Source organism: Tetranychus urticae, chromosome 2 (assembly GCF_039701765.1).
Source record: "Tetranychus urticae isolate SD_2017Ah chromosome 2, NJAU_TeUrti_SD_1.0, whole genome shotgun sequence".
Lineage (NCBI taxonomy): Eukaryota > Metazoa > Arthropoda > Arachnida > Trombidiformes > Tetranychidae > Tetranychus > Tetranychus urticae.
The window spans coordinates 11,291,597-11,312,112 of record NC_142959.1 but is presented as its reverse complement, the minus strand read 5'-3'; the positions used below and the strand labels follow the sequence as shown (position 1 = coordinate 11,312,112).

General features: G+C 34.7%; 4 protein-coding genes across 4 annotated transcripts; 3 read left to right on the top strand and 1 right to left on the bottom strand.

The window, feature by feature from the left end:
* Positions 1-8,112: 8,112 nt before the first annotated feature.
* On the top strand, positions 8,113-11,506 carry LOC107359710 (uncharacterized). The gene has a single exon (XM_015926246.2). The coding sequence runs from the start codon at positions 8,895-8,897 to the stop codon at positions 11,277-11,279; it is 2,385 nt and encodes a 794-aa protein (XP_015781732.2). The 5' UTR covers positions 8,113-8,894; the 3' UTR covers positions 11,280-11,506.
* Position 11,507: 1 nt separating this feature from the next.
* LOC107359711 (pre-mRNA 3' end processing protein WDR33) lies at positions 11,508-14,283 on the bottom strand. The gene is made up of 4 exons (XM_015926247.3): positions 13,300-14,283; positions 13,155-13,233; positions 12,957-13,067; positions 11,508-12,831 (listed from the first exon to the last, which is right to left on the bottom strand). The coding sequence occupies exons 1-4, from the start codon at positions 14,258-14,260 to the stop codon at positions 11,706-11,708; spliced, it is 2,277 nt and encodes a 758-aa protein (XP_015781733.1). The 5' UTR covers positions 14,261-14,283; the 3' UTR covers positions 11,508-11,705.
* An 834-nt stretch (positions 14,284-15,117) lies between these two features.
* Positions 15,118-18,825, top strand: LOC107359709 (poly [ADP-ribose] polymerase 1). The gene is made up of 3 exons (XM_015926245.3): positions 15,118-16,701; positions 16,938-18,204; positions 18,306-18,825. Exons 1-3 carry the CDS (start codon positions 15,213-15,215, stop codon positions 18,559-18,561), a joined length of 3,012 nt encoding a protein of 1,003 aa, XP_015781731.2. The 5' UTR covers positions 15,118-15,212; the 3' UTR covers positions 18,562-18,825.
* Positions 18,826-19,034: 209 nt separating this feature from the next.
* Positions 19,035-20,330, top strand: LOC107359943 (poly [ADP-ribose] polymerase 1-like). The gene has a single exon (XM_025160278.2). The coding sequence runs from the start codon at positions 19,035-19,037 to the stop codon at positions 20,328-20,330; it is 1,296 nt and encodes a 431-aa protein (XP_025016046.2).
* The last annotated feature ends 186 nt before the right edge of the window (positions 20,331-20,516 follow it).

Below are 20,516 nucleotides of genomic sequence, written 5' to 3'. Positions count from 1 at the left end.
CCCCCTATTCTCCTGAACTGGCTCCCTCCGACTTTTTAATCTTTAGAAATTTGAAAAGATATGTAAGGGGGCGGAGATTTTCGTCTCTAGATGAGCTAAAGGCTGAAGTTGAAGCATATTCTGCAAGGCAGCCCCCCAAATGGTATGCAGAGGGGATGGAAGGCCTAATACCCCGCTACCAACGCTGTATCAGTGCCTCTGGCAAATATTTCGAATAAAAAAGTTGATACCGCCACCCTATCACCATTAGAATAAAGCCTTATCTACCGCCTCAATATAAAGGTAAAAGACAATAGCATATCAATTTCTAAGTTCAATTGGCCAGGGCTTCCGCAGTTGGTCCATACGACGACCAAACAAAAAAATGTCGGCCATTTTATGCGGAGTGAGGGAGAAAATCATCCTCACAAATGGCCGACCCAGCAAAAACCAACCAATTGTGGCCTTTCCCTACCTACTGGAGGTAGGGCAAGGTAGTGTTAACCGAAACTGGTTAAAAACCAGCTTTGCCTTCCAATCGTAAAATTTCATCTTGACAATTCATACCAAACTTTTTCCGATCAGGTTACTTACTTATACAATAAATTTTCAACGATATTTTATTGATATTTGATTCAATTTGATTTACAGTGATCAGCATTCATGATGTCGGAGCAGGTAAGCCATAGAAAAATCTAAAACTAAAATCTTAACTAAATAATGTTTTTCAGAATTTAGATGTTAAGGCTTCATGTCAAGAAGCAGAACTATCCGTCTCCTCTCAAAGGGTAAGTGCACTTCTTTCTATGTCTAATTCATTATTAATAATTGCTGTTTTAATCTTTCATCTCCAGATTATGCGAATTCATGCAGATCTATCAGAAGAAGATTATGTCTCCTCTCAGAAGGTAATGCCAATTGATGCAGATCTATCAGAAGAAGATTATGTCTCCTCTCAATGGGTAAGTTCACATTTTATTTCTTATTTGTACAGATATCAGTATTTGTTACTAGATGCGAAGATAAGTCTTCGATTTACTAATGCCTTTTTTATCTCCATCTCCAGCTCATTCAGGAGCCAACTGATGAAGACGTATCAGAAGAAAAAGGTGAAACTGGCTCGGCTCAGAAAGTAAGTTTTCTCAAGTATTTGTATTCATTAGTATTAATTCGTTTTCATTTTTCTATTGAAGGTGCAGTCAGTGGAAGCCGTTTTGTGCAGTTTGGGTGAGCCATCGGAAGCGAAAGTGCTGTCTCAGTGCCAATGTAGCATGATGGTTCAAAAACAGATTCAGATAATGGAATTATCGATTCAAGAATTACAGAATTCAATAAAGGATATTCAAGCACAACTAGCTCCACAATTCGCTACTGAGCAGTAAAATTGCTTTTTTATCAACATTGATAATTAATATCAACATTTGTAATCAAACAATAAAGTTTAATTTGTTTTCAATGTTTTGTGATTTAATTTGTTCAATTCATATCCAATATGCTTAATAGCCAGCAACAGGAAATTCAAAATGCAATTCAATTTTTCAACGATTGTCTGTTGCTTTTTACTTCTTAGGCAGTCGATCCTCTAACCAAGGCGTCAGGATAGATATTAATTGAAGAACCGAACCGCAACCAGATAGGGATTATTTAGATAAAAGAGATTTGCGACGCAGCATTGCTTGTGTCTTTTTCTCTTCCTACGAGTTGCCAAAACAGGTGAATTATCATGATTGAATGTTATTGAATCAGAAAAAAGATTCAATTTCAGTATAAAACGGTGTTTAGACCGTAAAAGCTTGTAGTCATTTTTCTTGATTATCCGCCTCAGGTTTTTCTCGGGCCTGAGAACAATCTGAGGTTGCCAGTCAAGTGAAATGGAAGAAAAAGAAATTCTGTTTAATTAAGTTGTATTCAATTTTCTCAGTCTTTTTCGCGTTCAAAGTATTAATTAAGAAGCAAACTATCAATTTAATATGAATTGTTGACTAATTCTAAACTGAAAATTGAATTGATTAGTTTAATCATATATACATTGAATACTTGCTTAGGAATGTGTTGCTTAGTATGTAGAAGATAGATTTTCAATCAGAATTTTCTTACAAAATTGAACTTAAATCAATTTAATTTATCCAAACAGGTAAATTATCATGATTGAATGTTATTGAATCAGAAAAAAGATTCAATTTCAGTATAAAACGGTGTTTAGACCGCAAAAGCTTGTAGTCATTTTTCTTGATTCTCTGCCTCAGGTTTTTCTCGGGCCTGAGAACAACCTGAGGTAGCCAGTCAAGTGAAATTACAAAAGTTACTAAATTGAACTGAAATCAATTTAATTTATCCAAACCGATTGCTAGTTGCTTTATTAATAAAATGATTGCACTAGTAATAATTTGATCGAAAATTGTGCAACTATCATGATTAAATTTTATTTTGACCCTCTACCTCATATGCGTGCAAAATCACTTTAAATATCTAAGAATGTCTTCGGTTGCAGAGTGTTCTCAGTCAGCTATAATTTGCTTTAGCCACTGAGTATCTTCTAGCTAGCGAAAAAAAGCTCAATATAAAGTGCTATATGATAGCGATTTGTTCAACTATCATGATTGCGTTTGATTTAGGCCGTCTACCTCAGTAAATTCTCGAATCCGAGGTGATACTGAGGTTGCTAGTCAACAAACTTTGAGATGTCTGACTAAAATGCAACCAGATAGAAATAACATGGGCTTTTCATGAAATGAAAGTAACAATTACTGGGAGTACTCTTTTCTGAGTCAATCTGAAGTTTTGAGTCAACAAGATTTGCAGTCAATCGCAAATAGATAGAAAGTCATTTAGCCCAGTTTTTTCATCTAATTAAGCGAAAAAAATCACAACAAATATGGGGTGAATTATTGTAATTTATTTTAATAAGATTATTCAAATTTGATTTTGAGGTAAATTTTTAACAGTTTCATATTAAGACCTAAAAGATGTGTGAGATGTGATTTTAAATCTTCCCAAGACTCGTCTTTGTTGTCAATTGCAAAGGTGCAAGGATCAATCGATCCATCTAGAGAATAAACTGCTCATAGGGTTCATGTTCAGATTGGTGAGCTACATTTGTTGGTTTTGCAATTTCAACAGTATAAAGATATTTGAAATTTTTCGATGTACAAATAATCAATTTCGTATCCACGATTTTTGTCTTGCCATTCATTTGGCACCAAATTAGGGAATAATAAATAACATAATAAGATTTGTATTTTATTTTTCGGCTCCTTTGGATCGTAATTGCGGTCAACTGATTTGCCATAATAAACATTTTTCAAATTGAAATCACCTGCAAGAGCTATTGCATCAACTGCGTCCCACTCGATATCTCGAGCGTCTTTACCCCCCGTTTGCAGCCGCACGACTGCAGAAAAGACGTCCACTAAATATATGAATTCATCTTTTGATCCTTTACACGTCCGGTGGCAATTTATGATTCCAAGCGTTTTGTCATCACATTTCACGACTGTCACCAAAAAATCTCCACGATTATTGGCAAAGGTTTGGATAGTCCCTTGGAAATCCTCTCTTTTAAAACATGTTAAGATTTATTAATTATGTCGTATCGCCATGCTGCTCGTTTAGTTGGCGAGCGCTTAGCTTGGTTATCTAGTTTTCCACACAATCCATGTTTGAACTGATTGCTTGCACTTGGTGAAATTTCCTGGAGGCAAACTACACATTTTACATCTTGATAAGAGCGATCCTAAGGTGAACCAGAGAAGGTCAGGTTTTTTATAAAGGCTGTGATTAATTAGACAAAATCCAGTCATTTCAAGAAACTCAAAGGAACGAAAATTAACTTGGAAACTAAATGAACTGAAATGTAAGGATACGAAACTGAATAGAACTTTGCGCTAAAAGCGTTGCCATAGTTTAGCCCTCAGTCGGATTGAAGGTATTGTGGCTCGACATTCAGATCCAGACTTTTACCGGCAACATAGGATAAAATTCAACAAGTATTTGGACAGGATTTATTATCGTTATGGTCTGCCGACATGTAGCAAAGATTGCTATTATTTATATTTTGATACTTAATTAATAAATGATGCATAATGAATTGGTTTGTATTAAAAATCAATTTCAATATTTTAATTTTATGTTTTCGTTATTGTGTATTTTGTGTGAAGCGCGTGAAAAGAGCTACAATGCTAGAATTGATTGTTTTTGTAATAAGATGAGAGTCACTCAGTGGCAAATAACTCAGTGGTAAAGCAAATTATAGCTGACCAAGTGATCTCAGCAAAAGTATTTGCACGTCAAGTGTACACCTCAAGTGGTACTCAAGCATGAGGTTGAGATTTACAAACGAAAAAAACAAGGAGATAAACGCGATTATTCTGCCTCAGCATGTTCTTGAACCCGAGGTTATAGTGAGGTTGCTAGTCAACAAACTTGCAACCAGATTGAAATAACATGGGCTTTCAATAAGATGAGGGTAACAATTGCTGGGAGTGCTCAATCAGCTATCATTCACTTTAGCCACTGAGTATCTTCTAGCTAGCGAAAAAAAGCTCAATATAAAGTGCTATTTGATAGCGATTTGTTCAACTATCATGACTGCGTTTGATTTAGGCCATCTACCTCAGTACATTCTCGAATCCGAATTGATACTGAGGTTGCTAGTCAACAAAATTTAAGATGTCAGACCAAGATGCAGTGCAGAAAGGTCTGACATTCAAAAATAAACTGCCGTTCTAGGTTTATAGGCATAAAACCAAATTTTATTCAATATTCGTTATCTTGAAGTCAAACCTTTCAAAACGCATTTTGAAGTTCTTTTTATAAAAAGAATAATCTCATTCATCAGTATTTCTTAAGTTGCGAATGTTTGTGCTAAAAAATCCATCTAAACTTCAAGTATTCCTAAAATTCTTTCTTTCGAAGGTCTTTTTTATTAGCGCTTAGTACAGACAAAACGATCGAAGGACTGATGTCCAAACGCTCGCTCAGACTACGCCGGCTCACGGCTGACCTAGTATTAATGATTATATCAATAACAGTTTAACAAGTTTACATCATTTATTTCACATAAAAATCTTCTCTTTCTTTTCAATTCGTCTTCTCTCACTCAATGTTCATTTAGATGAACATTGAATTAAAATATTAATCATTATCCGATTGTGAATAATTAAATTTTTCGACATTTATTATGTCCTTCAATTGATTTAAATGATGTTTTATCACTTTAACATGCATCAATTGGTTAACATTGAAATACATGTACTTTGTAAATCAATGTATTAAAGGAAAAAATATTGAATTAATAATAATGTTGGTTGAGATGATCAATGACTCTGTTGAATTGTAATAGTTTTGTTGCAAGTGATGATGAAGATGCTGATCTAATTGGCAAGAAAAAAAATGCAAATGATGAGAATTGGGTTCAAAGGTTGAATTGGTTGCGTTTAACCATAACATCCATCAAAATATTTTTTGATACTAAAAGGTTTTATTGTTAGTTAATGATTTCTAATCAATTCTTGGTGTGATTAGTTCAACATTCAGCTAACGCTTGATCTTTACTCGATTTACCTTTTGTCTGGTGGACAATCACTGATGAAATTGACTTCAAATTTTTCATTTGGTCTCTTTTAGTACAGTTGAGACACCAAATTTTTAACCAAACTCTTTACTCAAAAGATAGTTTTGAAAATATTTCTAGTCTAACAATAAACCATCAACCTAAATAACCAAAAAAAAATTTTCCCCAACACAATACGAGATTCTTTGGGCTGTGATTTGTCCATCAAGGTTGTTTCCGATGAAAAATGGATCGAGTTATCTAGATCCAAAAAAGTCGATTCAGATCAATTTACATCGAAATTTTTGGACTTAATTTGTTCTAAAAATGATCTAAAGGCTGAAAAAAACATTCACAGGTCAAAAAAGTCACCGGAAGTAAATCCAATTAACATTTCACCGGAAAAATCTATTGTGACGTCACAAAACGTCACAATTTATTGACATTGAATCGGATTCAATCTCAATAAATTTTTCATCGGAAACACCTCAATTTTATAATTCTCATAGAACCAGACAGATTTTTGGATTTAAAAAGTTAATATTGTAAGCCATGCAAATTGAAATTCACTATTAAACGTAACTCGTAACGTTTAACGTAAATGCGAGATGAAAAACAAATTGAATGTTAAATTTTATTGAATAATATTATTTTTCAGCAAATAATACACACGTTATATGCAAAATATATGCCTCCTTGTAAAACTTTTCATTATACAAAGAAAAAAATAAGTTCAATCAGAAGTTCGATCTTAATGTCGCTTGCATTTATTGTTAAATCAAGAAAAAAGGTCTTGATCCATGGTGTTTCAGAGCTATTTTAATTGAGGTGTAATTTAGGTAAACTATTGGTTTCTTGTGTTTACCCATACATCGAAGACAACTGGTTCAGGTGCGCGCTGTAAACAAATCAAAAAATTAAAGTGTGATCGATTGATCAAAAAGAATGAAAAATGGTTAAATATACTCACAGCGCTATTGAATTGGCATTGATGCTTTTTGGGGTCATTTTGATGGCACTCAGTTTCGCGAATGGTCATTTCGATTTCAAATCTGTATCCAGAAATGAACTGTTTCTTAGCCACATCAACAGACATCAATCTTTTGTAATGACCATCGTACTTTTTATTTCGTGTTTCAACGGCTTCCTCGGCGTACTTTTGAATAATTGGATCATCAACTGGAACCGGCACCCATGGACCCTTAGTAGAGGCATGTCTGAAGTTATCTTCAAGCTCTATCAAAGTTGTCTCTGATATTTGACCGCTTTCATTTGTCCATACAGCTGCAAATAAACATGTAAAGATTATGAGATTTACGAGTTTCATTCTGAAGCTGATTTACAGCCAAGTTTTAACTATTCACAATCTTTTCAACTGGTTGAGTTTAATTTCATTTTTTCATTTCAACATTTATTAATTCATTTTAAGAGTAATCTGATATTCACAGATTGCTGATAAATGTCGCTGAACTTGATTAGCAGCTATTCAATCTAAAAGATCTAGCAGTGATAATTGATTAGCGATGTTTCTGTAGATGTGTTATACAATAACTTTCAAAAAGCTTTTCAGCAGAAATCGTTTCAATTAAGTATTAGATGTACTTTTAACGTAAAAACAATATGAATTTCAGGTATTTAATTGGACGGAATCAAGATCACTTTATTGGGGAAACAAATATTTTACATGAAAATGATGTCTTGAATTTCAAATCAACTGGCCATTTAAATTGAGCCAGTTTAGATTCCTTTGCCAATCAAATTGCTGAATGGGGTAAAAAATCAAACTTTGCCCTTTTATATTTTCTAATCAGAATCAGTTTCATTTCAAGATGTTGATCAATTCTAACATGAAACTAAAATCATGATTGGTGAAACTTTGTAAGGTTTGTTCAACATTTTGCTAACCAAGAAACAAGTTAACCAAATGGGTAACCAAATAAAGTGGATAACAATTGAATGAGTTCATCCTTATTAACCTCTAGTCAAAGAAGCTCCATAAGGATTTCAAGATTCATACGAGAGAAATGTCAGATTTCAGTATTTCAAATGGGCTGTTTCAAGTTACGCATAACACATAAAATGCCGTTCGCAGTTCAAGTGGTCCAATAAAAGGTTCAAACCCGAATTTTGATGCTAACACTAATAATCAACATTGTTTATAAGAATAGACAATTTAATTTGACATATGATTTAGTGGCATCTTACATGGTAGAAGGAAAGTTGCTTGGTAATTAATTCGACCGTTTCAGTAAATTCAGCTTCTTTTAAATTAAAATATTTAATGTTACTAGACTTCAAAAGAGAAGATTTCTATGAAAATAAATATTTCCTTCTGCTATTCCCATGCATGATCTTATTCGCTGCTCTTCGGGCTTGATTAAATTATCTTAAATTAGATAAATCAAGAAAAAAAGGCATAACTTACCCTAAAAGATGATATTTTTTACACTTGTCACAGTTTAAACCAAAGAAAACTGGTTATTTTCCTGATTTCCATTTCCAGTACTTCGCATCTAACAACTTGTAAGTGACATTGTTGAAATCATAAACTCCTAAAGCATAAAACTGGTGTTTTGTCTCTTTTTTAACTATTTAATACAATCAACCGTCAGCTGATTAACTTGAATAAAACTAATAAATCTCTGGAAAATTACTGCTCATTTCTGATGCTCATCTTCATCAAGAAATGCGGTTAAATGCGTGAGACTTAAAAAGAAATCTGTCGCCATTTTAAAAATGGTTGTTGGATAAGTTGAACTTTTAGTAATTTGTTTACTAGCTTTACCAAAAGTAACTCTTTCTTTTTCCCTCTTTTTTTGTTTATCTTAACAAACACTATTTTTGTTAAAATGCGCCAAATTGCCATTTCATGTTTCATCTCTTACAGCTTAATTTTATTAGTGATAAATTGATTCAGAGCTACTTGATTAATTGCCAAAATTTTTAGCCATTTGCTTACGTTCCTTGCTCCTAACCCAGCAGTATTTACTGATTTCCAATTATTTCTATATTTCATACTATTTTGGTTATCTAATGTTAACATTTACTCTCACTTTAATCAACAATCTCGGTGTTACATCAAACAAGGAAATTATCGTTGGATTAGCCGGATATCCTTCATCTTCTTCACTCTTTTTTTGTGTGTGTACATTTTCTTATTATTTTTATCTTTCCCATCAAAAGTAATGCAACAAGTTGGACCAACTTTTTTTCAAAGAGACTTGTCAGTGATTTACACCTTTTTAAGGCAACAACAGCAACACTTGAGTAGAAATTTTTATCCATAACAGGAAGATCCCAACAGTTTGAAGAGTTTTTTTCCATTCATCATTATATTCTCACTGTATAAACACCAATAACAATCATGCAGTTACTCATCACTCTTCAAAATATACTTTTTATTTTTATTGTTCTAGTGACGCAAGGAAAAATCTCTGTATCAGTATCTACATTATCACCATCATCTTCAATAGTTGAAACGATTGATATTTCATCCGATTGGAAACAAGTGAGAAATGAATCTCGTCGTATTGGTGTCTACAATCTCTGTAAGGTCCACTTTAATACTGGACGTGACCTCTGTAATAAAACTGTTTTAGAAGGAGAATTGACTTCTGAATCTTCAGATTTTTATCCGGAAAACTGTCACTGTGATGATGATTGTGTCCAATTTAATGATTGTTGTATCGATAAAGTTGCTAGTTCTGCCTTCAAATTATCAAACTTTGATCCCACAAGCCCTAGTCAGCCTTGGTCTTGTGTAGACTTGCCGATCTCGTTACATGGACTCTATGCCTTTAAACAATGTAAACCATCATTTCGTTCAAGTGAAATTGAGCATCTTTGCATTTCAGAACCTAAATCATTTCTTCAATGGCTACCGGCATTTAGTTCCTCATCGGGAATATTCTATCGTAACTTATTTTGTGCTTTTTGCAATTTAGATCATGACAGTCTTCACAATTGGAACTTGACAATTACATGTGATCACAATACATCAATGTTGGATATCACCCCTTACATCAATGAGAAACATTTCAATTATTCAACTGGATTATGGGAGTTTATCGCTCCTGATCTCGGAAATGATCAATATGATGGTTTATTTATCGATAATAAATGGAGATGTAAACCTTCACTCCCAGAATTGGAACAATATGATAGTAGAAGTAAATTTGGCACTCGCTCATGTCAACCTGTTATCGATTCATGTTCAACTGATTGGACTGATCCAATTGTAGCAAGCAAATGTTCAGCTTATACCTTTCTTGTAGGTCTACCTTCAACTAAAACAATTTATCGCAATACTTTTTGTGCCCGTTGTAATTATGTCCCGCAGTCTAATTTAAGGCGTCTTGATTGTGATCTAAACAAAATGGCTGGTCCAGCTCGTTCTCCAACATCATTTACCTATGTTTCTCTTCGTCAGTTGTTTGATGTTTCAGCATATTCATCTTGTTCACTTACTCAATATCAAATCTATAATCCAGCAAGTCAAAGTTGCATGACTGTCCGTTGTGATGTCAACTATACAGTTAACCCTGAAACAGGACGCTGTGAATCAATAACACGAGATAAGGATGGAACCACTCTAAGATCTGATTGTTTACGCATCTTTTTCGAATCATCTGATTACACTTTAAACTCTGATGGTTCTATTTTATTGAAGGAACGCTTAACGCAGCTGGAACATGGATTGTATCAAAACTTTACTCAAATAGATTCCGTCACTGGAACTAAAATTGAAGGAATTTTAACCTGTTATGATGAACATCGTCTTCATTACTCATCTCCGATGTACTCTAATTACATACAGGGAATACTATCTATAATAACTTCAGCTCTGTCAATTTTGGGGTTAACAGCATACTTAACTGTGACTTGTTTAGTTCCTAAACTGCGTAATCTTCGTGCTCGAATGCTTATGTGTTTATCAGGATCTTTACTAGCAACCAATGTGGCCTTAATTTGTGGCTATTTAGCTCGTCCAGCCTTGAATGAATCAGATGACAATATTGTTCCTAATACTCGGGGCTCTCTTTTCTGCGTGATTACAGCAATTAACATTCATTACTGGTACTTGGCATCATTTGCTTGGATGAATGTTATGGCTTATGATGCATGGAAGTCATTTAAACGAACCCATGAACGCCTTTCCAATTCAATGGTCCATTTTCTTAAATATTCACTCTATTCATGGTTACTTCCAGCCTCAGTGGTTTTAATTTCTGTTTCATTTGACCTTTCCAATATACCTTTTGACTATCGCCCCATGTATGGTCATCGTATATGCTGGATAAGCCAGCGTAAATCATTATTAGCCTTTTTTGTGGCTCCTGTTGCGACAATTATTGTTATTAATGTTGTCTTTTTCAGTTTAACCACTTGGTTTTTATATCGAACCAAACAATCAACTCGAATAGTGGTCAATTCAAAAAGTCAAGAAAATTCTCAACGTTACTCGCTTTATGTACGCCTAGCTACTCTCATGGGCTTAACATGGATTTTCTGGTTTTTTGCAGCTTTCTCCGGAATCAATCTTCTCTGGTATCTTTTCATCATACTCAATGGTCTTCAAGGAGCTTTTATTTTCTTTTATTTCACTTGTAAGAAAGAGGTTTTTAAAGCTTTACAAGAACGAATCGGTTTTCTTATTCATGGACACGAAGTGGTCTCTGGAAGTTCATCAAGCCGAGCAACAAGAAGTGCTTCACTTTTACCTCAATCATCTTCAACTACCCTGCAATAATTACTCTTTATTTTTGTTAAAATCGCACTTCACAATCTTTCAATTTTCATTGGTTGAAAACCTATCATCTTCATATCGTTATCAACATTGTATCTACTTATTTTAGCATGAACAAACTATTGTTTGAATTTTATTTTGGCCCATATTGATTTTGTATTAATCTCAATTGGGTGCTAATCTCGAAAAAGACACTAATAAACAAATGAATTTAAAATTGAAAGCAATAAGTTTGGTTTATAAATCTTTTAATGTGAATAACAAAAGAGTATATTCATTTGTCGTAGAAAAATTTACATTTCAAAAAATTTACTCGCAACAAATCTTTTGTCTTTTTTGTTTACAAGTTAATTAAAGATTTGGTTTCAGTTTAAACTTGATCTAAATTAGATTTTAATAGATTGATTAAACTTTCCAAAACTAATAATATCAGTGATGAATTTGACGATGATGTTCAGGTCCTGATCTATCCCAGTCCCATCTTTGATCATTTGGGTTACCTCTCATATCTCTTCTCCACCTAACATCGTTAGGCGGGTAATTGGGTCTCCAATGAAATTCATCAGGAGGAGGGGGAGGAGGACGTCTCCAAGGCGGTTCACAACCAGGACCTCTTGGTTCATAATTATGTCTCCTAAAGTCTTCATCTCTACCTCGATACTCGTCCTCCCTCCAACGCATATCACGTCTATGATAGTCAGGACCAGGCATGTCATTGTACATAGGGCCACCCATGGGCGGTGGTGAATGAGATGGCGGATGTTGATTACGATGAGAATATTTGTCTTTAGGGTGATGAGGAGGCATCGAATGTGGTGGAGGCATATGATGAAAACGATCATTATGCATGTTGTAGTGATAATCATTTCCACGACCCATATCATCTCGTCTCATGTGAGGTGGAGGCATTGGTCCACCAGGAGGCATACCTGGACCACTTGGACCTGGACCATGCATAGGACCATGTCCTGGTGGTGGACCTCCGGGATAGCCCATGTGACCATCCATGGGATGATCCATTGGATGCGGTGGTGGACCAGGAGGATATTGATGAGATGGAGGTCCTAATGGTGGAGGCCCATGCATGTAGGGAGGTTGATGGGGACCATTTGGAGGCTGAGAGGATGGAGGATGAGGTTGCTGAGATGAATTTGAATTGATATGATGATGATGATGATCAGTATTGTACTGTCTATCGATATCATTAGGCGGTGCTATCACAGGATGAGATTTTCGATCAGACCATTGATTTTCAAACATTTTAGGAACAGGCTTGGAGAAGGGAACTTTACGCTGTTGGTTAGGTTGACCTTCGCCTTCATCCGTTTTGGTTTCGTTATTTGACTCAACTGGTAAACCAAGCCCGGGAATCGATTTATTCATAATCATTTCTTCTGGGAAATTATCTTCTTCATTATCACCTCTTGTTATACCAGGAATTGACGGGTAAGCATCAACATCTTCATATTCAACTTCTTCTTGTCCTTTTGGCATAATATTAAGATTATATTTATCACCCATTCTATCACCAGGACGATTTCTTGTCCAAAATTTGCTGCGAAAGAAAAAATTAAGTAAGTATTATTAAATAAAAAAGCGAATCAGCCGGAAAAATTTTAAAAATTAGGATGAGCTAATAGAGGAAATAAGAATTAAACTACCAAGCCATTGAAAACTTACCAAGTGTGGTCATTAGAGCCAGATGCTAAAATATGTCCTAAAGGATGCCAACTTAGCGACCAAACAACAGAATCATGAGCTAATTCCATGCCACCGACTTCTTTCTCCGTTCTATAGATACGCAAAAATTAATTAAAAAAATGTCAAATATAAATAAGCTATATCTTATCAATATGATAAAAAATTGATTTCGCTCACCCAACAAGCCAAAACAGGATAGAACCGTCTGAGCCACCACTAGCAAAGAGAGATTCGTGGACTGGATGCCATGCTAAGCCTAAAATGAAAATAAAAGATTAATCAATTATCCAAAACAAAAAATTCAACGCAAAAATAAACTTACAGCATGCTTCTTTTTTATGGCCCCTGAAAATTTGCATTTCTGTGGTAACATTTCGAATGTCGAAAATTTTAATTAAATGATCTCTAGATGCAGTTAGAAGCCAGTTTCCATTTTGATTCCATTTGACGTCCATAACTGTACTTTTATGAGCATGTATAGTTGCTAAATTCGTTCCGCTTCTGGAATCCCATAATTTAATTGGCTGCTGACTATCTTTGCTTCCTGAAACAATAAGATCATACTCTGGATGCCAGTCAACTGCTTTAACGTCAGATCCATGGCCTCGAAGAACTCTATCCTCACAACAAGAGAAAAAATCCCAGATCTTAATGGTTCCATCATCAGAACAGGTCGCAAATTTATTGCCTGACGGACTCATTGAAACACCTCTAATTGGATCATCATGTGCATGAAACATTTTTACATTATTCATATTACTTTGCCAGTATTTTACATAACCACCTTGATCAGCGGTAACCATCCACATATCATTGGATGACCAAACCATAGCCCGAACAGCAGTATCATGAGCTTGCAGAATGGTTTCGAAATTAAAAGTCAGTCCATTCCAAAGGGTAAACTCTCCACTCGATGCACCAGTAACCAGACGGCGACCTTCAGGAGTCCAAAGGACACAAAATATTGGACATCTCATTTTATTTGTTGAAGTACGAACAAATTTGGTTGTTACACAATTGACAGGATTGTCAACAAAAGACATGGGAGGTAGTAATTGGGGATAGTAACCGAAATCAGGCTGTATAACTCTCCTATCTAAATGGTTTTTAGTCCAAATCCTATTCTCCAGCATATTTACAATTGAAGAATTATAATCAACTGTTTTCCTGGCAATTGCTTTCCTCAACCGCTTACCATCAAACTCGGTTGCTTGATAAATTGGTGGTCGAGGTTGGAACGGTTGATGGCTATTTTTGCCCTCCTTCGGAGTCCAATTAGCCATGATTATTAAAAAAATCTATCACAACAACAAATGAAAGAAAACAAAAAAATATCTGAAGAAGGCAAAGCTGTTGAAATGTAGCTAAGCAACTGAAGTCCACCACCAAACGGATAAAGCAACAACCAAAACAGTAAATCACATTGTAAACCACATGAAAATTAAAACATTAAATTAATCAGATGAAATTACTAAGACAATCAGAAAGTATCAACAAAAAAAGATTTAATAGAATAAATAATAAAATTAAAAACGCACTTGAAGTAAAAATTCAATTCCTGATGACAGCTAAATTGTTTGGCGCTAAGTCAAGCTCCATCTATGTTATTCTTACAAAATCATAAAAATCGGAGCAATTTACAAGTTTTGAATGAAAACACTTCATGAAATAATATACAAACAGCCTGTTGATTTAATTTCAAATACTTAAATATTCAGTGGAAAAATAATCTAAATCCTGTAAATTACAATATTCCTGTCAATAAATTGCTTATTTAGCCCTCTTTTTAAGTGCAAGTGCAGAGGGATTTTCATTCGGTCTGTATCAAGGATGAACCTCTAAAACGATAATCTTAAGGCTAATTGTTTCAGAAGTAGATTTAAAGGATTATTAATGGCGTATTCCATTTATTCAAAATACTAGCTTATTTTCATCTATAGATTAACAGATTATCTTTGTTTCAGTTTTCCGGCTGACCATGTTTCAATCAAGTAGAGATGGCGCTTTTTATTTAAATTTGTCAACCTTAGAAACGAAAATAGCATGGATTTGAAATAACCGGCTTATGAATGGCAAGTTGCAACCAATGGATTCTTTTTAAACTGTCTCATGTTTGTTTGGTGAAATTCTAGTTTCGTTTGAATCTTGTGTTTACTTCAAGTTGAAGAATATTGTTTGCATCCTTTGTTTAAGTTAATAAAACACTGTCTATCTGCCTTTTCGAATTGAAACAATATGGACGACGAACCTTCTACAAGTCTGAGGGTCGACCAACCCTTTAAATGTGAATATGCTAAAAGTAACCGAGCTGCCTGTAAAGGGTGCAAAGAAAAAATTGGTAAAGATGAATTACGATTAGCTAAAATGGTCAAAGTTCCTGCTTTTGATGGTGTATCTCCTCACTGGTACCATTTTAATTGTTTTTTTGAAAAATGCCGTCCAAAATCTACTGGTGATATGGGCCACTTCGCATCATTAAGGTTTGAAGACCAGAAACGAATTGAAGCTAAAATTGGTTCACCTAAAGCAGTTTCATCCAGCATCTCCGACTTTAGTGTTGAGTACTCTAAATCTAGTAGAGCTGCTTGTGTTCTCTGTGAAGTTAAAATACCTGTCAATGAGCTTCGTATTTGTAAAATTGACGAAGAATCAGATGCCTCTGCGAGACTTGGCCGGCCTCTTCCGAGATGGTTCCATGTTGATTGTTTTGTGTCTGCACGCCAAGAAACAGGTTACTTAGAATCTGGTGAAAAATTACCTGGTTTTGATGGTCTTGAATCAGAAGATCAAAAATTGCTCAAGAAAAAAATACCTAAGATGGGTACTAAACGAAAGGGAGATGATGCAAACAATGTTAAAGTTGAAGCTAAAAAGAGCAAAACTGAAATCAAATTTGAAAAATCTCTCCAAGAACAGTCAGATCTTCTTTATTCTTACATTGATAAATTCAAAGACTTCAGGGCTCCTCAACTTGACTGTCTTCTAGAATACAATGGATATGATCCTCCTAGAGATAGAACACGAAAAGCTGAGGTTTTAGCTGATGCAATGCTTTTTGGAGCGCTTGAAAAATGTCCTGAATGCAAAACTGGGCAGTTATATTTCCGTATCGCTGGATATATTTGTAGTGGAATGGTTTCTGATTGTCTCAAATGTGTTTATGAAACCAAAACTCCTGCTCGAAAAGCGTTCAAAGTTCCTCCTGATTATAAGGAAACATACGATTTCCTTGCTAACTACAAATACAAGCCTCGAGTTCGAATTATACCAAAAGTTCAAGGTCCTGTAGACGCGGTTGATGTTACTCTTCAAGTTGGAAATGGAAATGGGCATCAAAACGAATCACTTCCCCAACTTGACCCTTCCAAACCATTGAATGGGCATAAAATTGTTATTTTTGGTAAATTATCCAAGCCCTTGAAAGATTTGAAAAAGGCAATCACTGAAATGGGAGCCACCGTTGTCACCAATTTCGATCGAACAGTTTTATTTGGTATTACCAATACTAAAGAGATAGAGAAAAAATCTGATAAAGTTGGTTCAGCGAAATCTTGCAATGTTATATTGGTTGACGAGAAAGTTATTGATGATATCAAGTTAGCCAGTGTTGATGATGTTGCCTCCATTATTGTTAAACACTCGTTGTGTGATTGGGGAACTCAAGATGTCGCTAAACGCTACACTAACTTAGTCAATAAGAGCAAAGTTAAATCGTCCAAGTCAGGTAAATACCTTTTTTCACTTTAATTGGGAATTTTTGGTATGACATACCGCCATGAATCGTGAGTTTTTCTATTCGTGGTCACTAACATACCAAGAAAAATGATCTGAACAATCCAAATATTTATTAGAAATTATTTGGCATTTGTTCAGAGTCCCATCTTTGAAAGCGAACTAAAGATTAATTGCGCTTTACTTTAAACTTGAAACTAAATTGGGTTACATTTTTTAATCATATAGGAAGTGGCACATCCAAATCAAAATCAGCAGCTTTTCCAGAGAAACAGAGGCTTGTCATTAAAGATGGTGCTGCAGTTGATCCTCAATCTGAGTTGGAAGGAATTGCAGTTGTTTACAAAGAAAATGACGTTATTTTCTCCGAGGTCCTGAACAAAGTCGACTTCCATTCGAACAAAAACTCTTACTACAAACTTCAACTATTAAAAGATGAGAAGAAAAAGAATCGTTTCTGGGTATTTACAGCCTGGGGTCGAACAGGTACTGACATTGGTGGATCTAAAGTAGACCCATTCCGCAGTCTGAATGAGGCAAGACTGAAGTTTGAAGAAGTTTTCCAAGATAAAACGGGTAATCCTTATTCTATGCGTCGTAAGATGGTCCGAAAGGCTAACTTGTACTACCCATTGGATATCAGCTATGGAGGCGACGGCAATAAAGGTGTTAAAATGGAAATGGGTCATTCAGAATTACCCGAAGCATTACAAAAGCTAGTAATGATGCTGTTTGACGTCCAGTTGATGGAAAAAGAAATGAAAGAATTCGAATTAGATATGACCAAAATGCCTCTTGGTAAACTATCTAAAAACCAAATTCTGGCAGCTTATAATGTTCTCACTGAAATAAGTCAACTTATTAATGATGATTCTAAAAAGTCCAAAGCAAAATTAATTAGTCAAAGTGAAAGATTTTTCACTTTGATTCCTCACAGTTTCGATACTGATAGGCCTCCGGTAATCCAAACCAAAGAAGAAATAGAAAAGAAGAGAGAAATGCTCGATGCACTAATGGAAATGGAGATTGCCTGTGAATTGATGACAACTGTCAAACAAGAAAAGGTTACGGATGATCCAATTAAGCAACATTATCTCCAATTGAAAACTGATGTAAACGTACTCAACTCCAATGAACCTGAGTACAAGGTTATCAATGAATATCTAGCAAATACTCACGCTAAAACTCATGCCTGTAAACTTAAAATTATGGAAGCCTTCAAAGTCTGCCGACATGGAGAAGAAGAAAGATACAAGAAACACGCTAATCTTCACAACAAAATGCTTCTTTGGCACGGTTCTCGTATTACCAATTTTGCCAGTATTCTATCTCAAGGTCTCAAAATTGCGCCTCCTGAGGCACCTGTTACTGGTTACATGTTCGGTAAAGGTATTTACTTTGCTGATATGGCTACCAAAAGTGCCAATTATTGTCACCCACAGTCTAACAATAATGTCGGTTTACTTGCTTTATGTGAAGTTGCTCTTGGAGACATGTAAGTTTCAATTTTTACAATTTTTCTCTTTTCGTTTTAATATCAAATTTTATCAACATTCATCTAATTTCTAATATTTTTATTCAACTTTCTTTTTTTAGGTGGGAGCTTACTCAAGCTAATTTTGTCTCTGAACTTCCCGCTGGAAAACATAGTGTCAAAGGTGTTGGTAAAACTGCTCCTGATCCAAAGAAACAAAAAGTCATTGATGGAGATGTTGTCGTGCCTTGCGGACCTGGTGTATCGACCGGTGTTAAAGATACTTCATTGCTTTACAATGAATTTATTGTCTACGATGTTTCTCAGTTAAAAATAAGATACCTTTTGATGGTGGAGTTTGATAACAAATTGTTCTAATCTACGTGATGAAATATGACAGAAGATTCAATATTGTCAAGATAGTTCTTCAATTTAGATATTTTCTCTATTTTCAAATCCATCAATAATTTTTGACTACTCCTAAAAATTTACGACTCTCTAGCATTTAACATTAACATTTAAAATAACCTTTTGTGTTCATCTTATTACAACTTTTCATTTGAATGATTTTGGTATTTTTTGTTCTGAATTTCAAATTTTTTTTCCTTATTTTCTATTAAAGTTCAATTTATTGCATTTTCATTTTTCAATCTTCCACTCATTTGTAACTTTCCAACAATCAATACAAACTAATAATTGTTTAAAATTATAAATTCTTTGAAATTATTATCCTCTTGAGTGAAGATCATAATAAGATATCAAATAAGAACAATTTTAGTATTTTTTAATCAATTAATATATGTATTAATTAACATTTATAAATCCGTACTTGCTAGTGACCAAGCAATTCAATGTCATCTAATTCGTCTGATGATAATTCAGATTCATCGAAAGCTTCAAGCAGTTCACAAAAATCTAGTTCTTCTGTTCACTCAGTTGAAGTATCTCACGAACCAATAAACCTTCGTGCTCATCAACCTTATATCGCTGGTTATGCTCGCAGTAATTATTCCGGTTGTCGAGAGTGTCAAGAAGATATTCCTAAAGATTCACTTCGTCTTGGTCGATTAGTAGCCGATGCTAGATATGATGGATACACACCAATTTGGTTTCATTTCAATTGTTTCTTTAAAAAATTTCAACCCAGAACAACTGGTGACATATCAAATTTCACTTTAATGCGATATGAGGATCAGAAATTGATCGAACAAAAGGTTCAAAATCATTCAAGAAGAAGACAAGCTCCAATTTCAAGTTTTCTGGTTGAATATGCTCGTTCAGGCTATTCTACATGTCTTTGGTGTGATAGAAATATTCCTATCGGCTCTGTTCGTATTGGCCGTATTGATGAAAATTCAGATACACCGTTGCTAATTGGTACTCCAATTCCTCGTTGGTTCCATATAAATTGTTTTGCTCGATGTCGACAGAAAATTGGCTTTGGTTCAAATAGATCCGCTCCAGAAATATCAGGTTTTGAAGATTTGAAACGATTTGATCAACAGGTTTTAATCACAAAGCTACCTCCATTGAATGAAAATAGGCGGACTTCTGTGAAAAATGAATATGGAGCTGAAGCCTCATCAAGTGAATCATTGTCATTCTCATCTGATGATTATTCCTCTTTGGAAGAATCGTTAGCTTCTCAATCTAATCTCATGTACTCATACATTGATAACTTGGTGAAATTGAAATCTTCAGAACTGAACGCTTTACTAGAAGACAATGGTTATGATTTATCATCAATGTCAGACGATAGAGTCGATAAGATTTATGCTCTCGCTGATGCTATGGCTTTCGGTACTTTAAGATCTTGTCCAAAGTGTGGTGATCAAGTAATATTTCGCATCGCTGGTTTTATTTGTGTCAATGAAGTCTGTGACTATACAACAAGTTTACCCGCTCGTTGCCCATTCTTCGTAAATAGCTGGCTAAAAAATAAATATCAATTTCTTGAGGAATATCAATATGTCCGAAGAGATAGAGTTATGCCTAAAACTCAATATGGCTGTGAATCGTATTATCCTGTACGGGGTACCCGCTTTGATCCTGGTGAGCAATTACGACTATTGTTGTTGGGTGTACGAAAAAAGTCAAGACGCCGTGCAAGACGTAGATCAAGTTACTGGTCAAGAAAAACATCCTAATTAGAGATAGAAAAGAATAAGATAAACTACGAAAAACAGCAATAAAACAAAAAGTACAAAAAGTATTACGAAAACAATGAAATCCTGGCTCCAGCCATGAAAAAGAGTTTAAGAGAAACATCTATCCATGGATCCAAAGTGAGATCAACAATTTTGAGATCAAGTAAAATTGGGAAACGAACATGA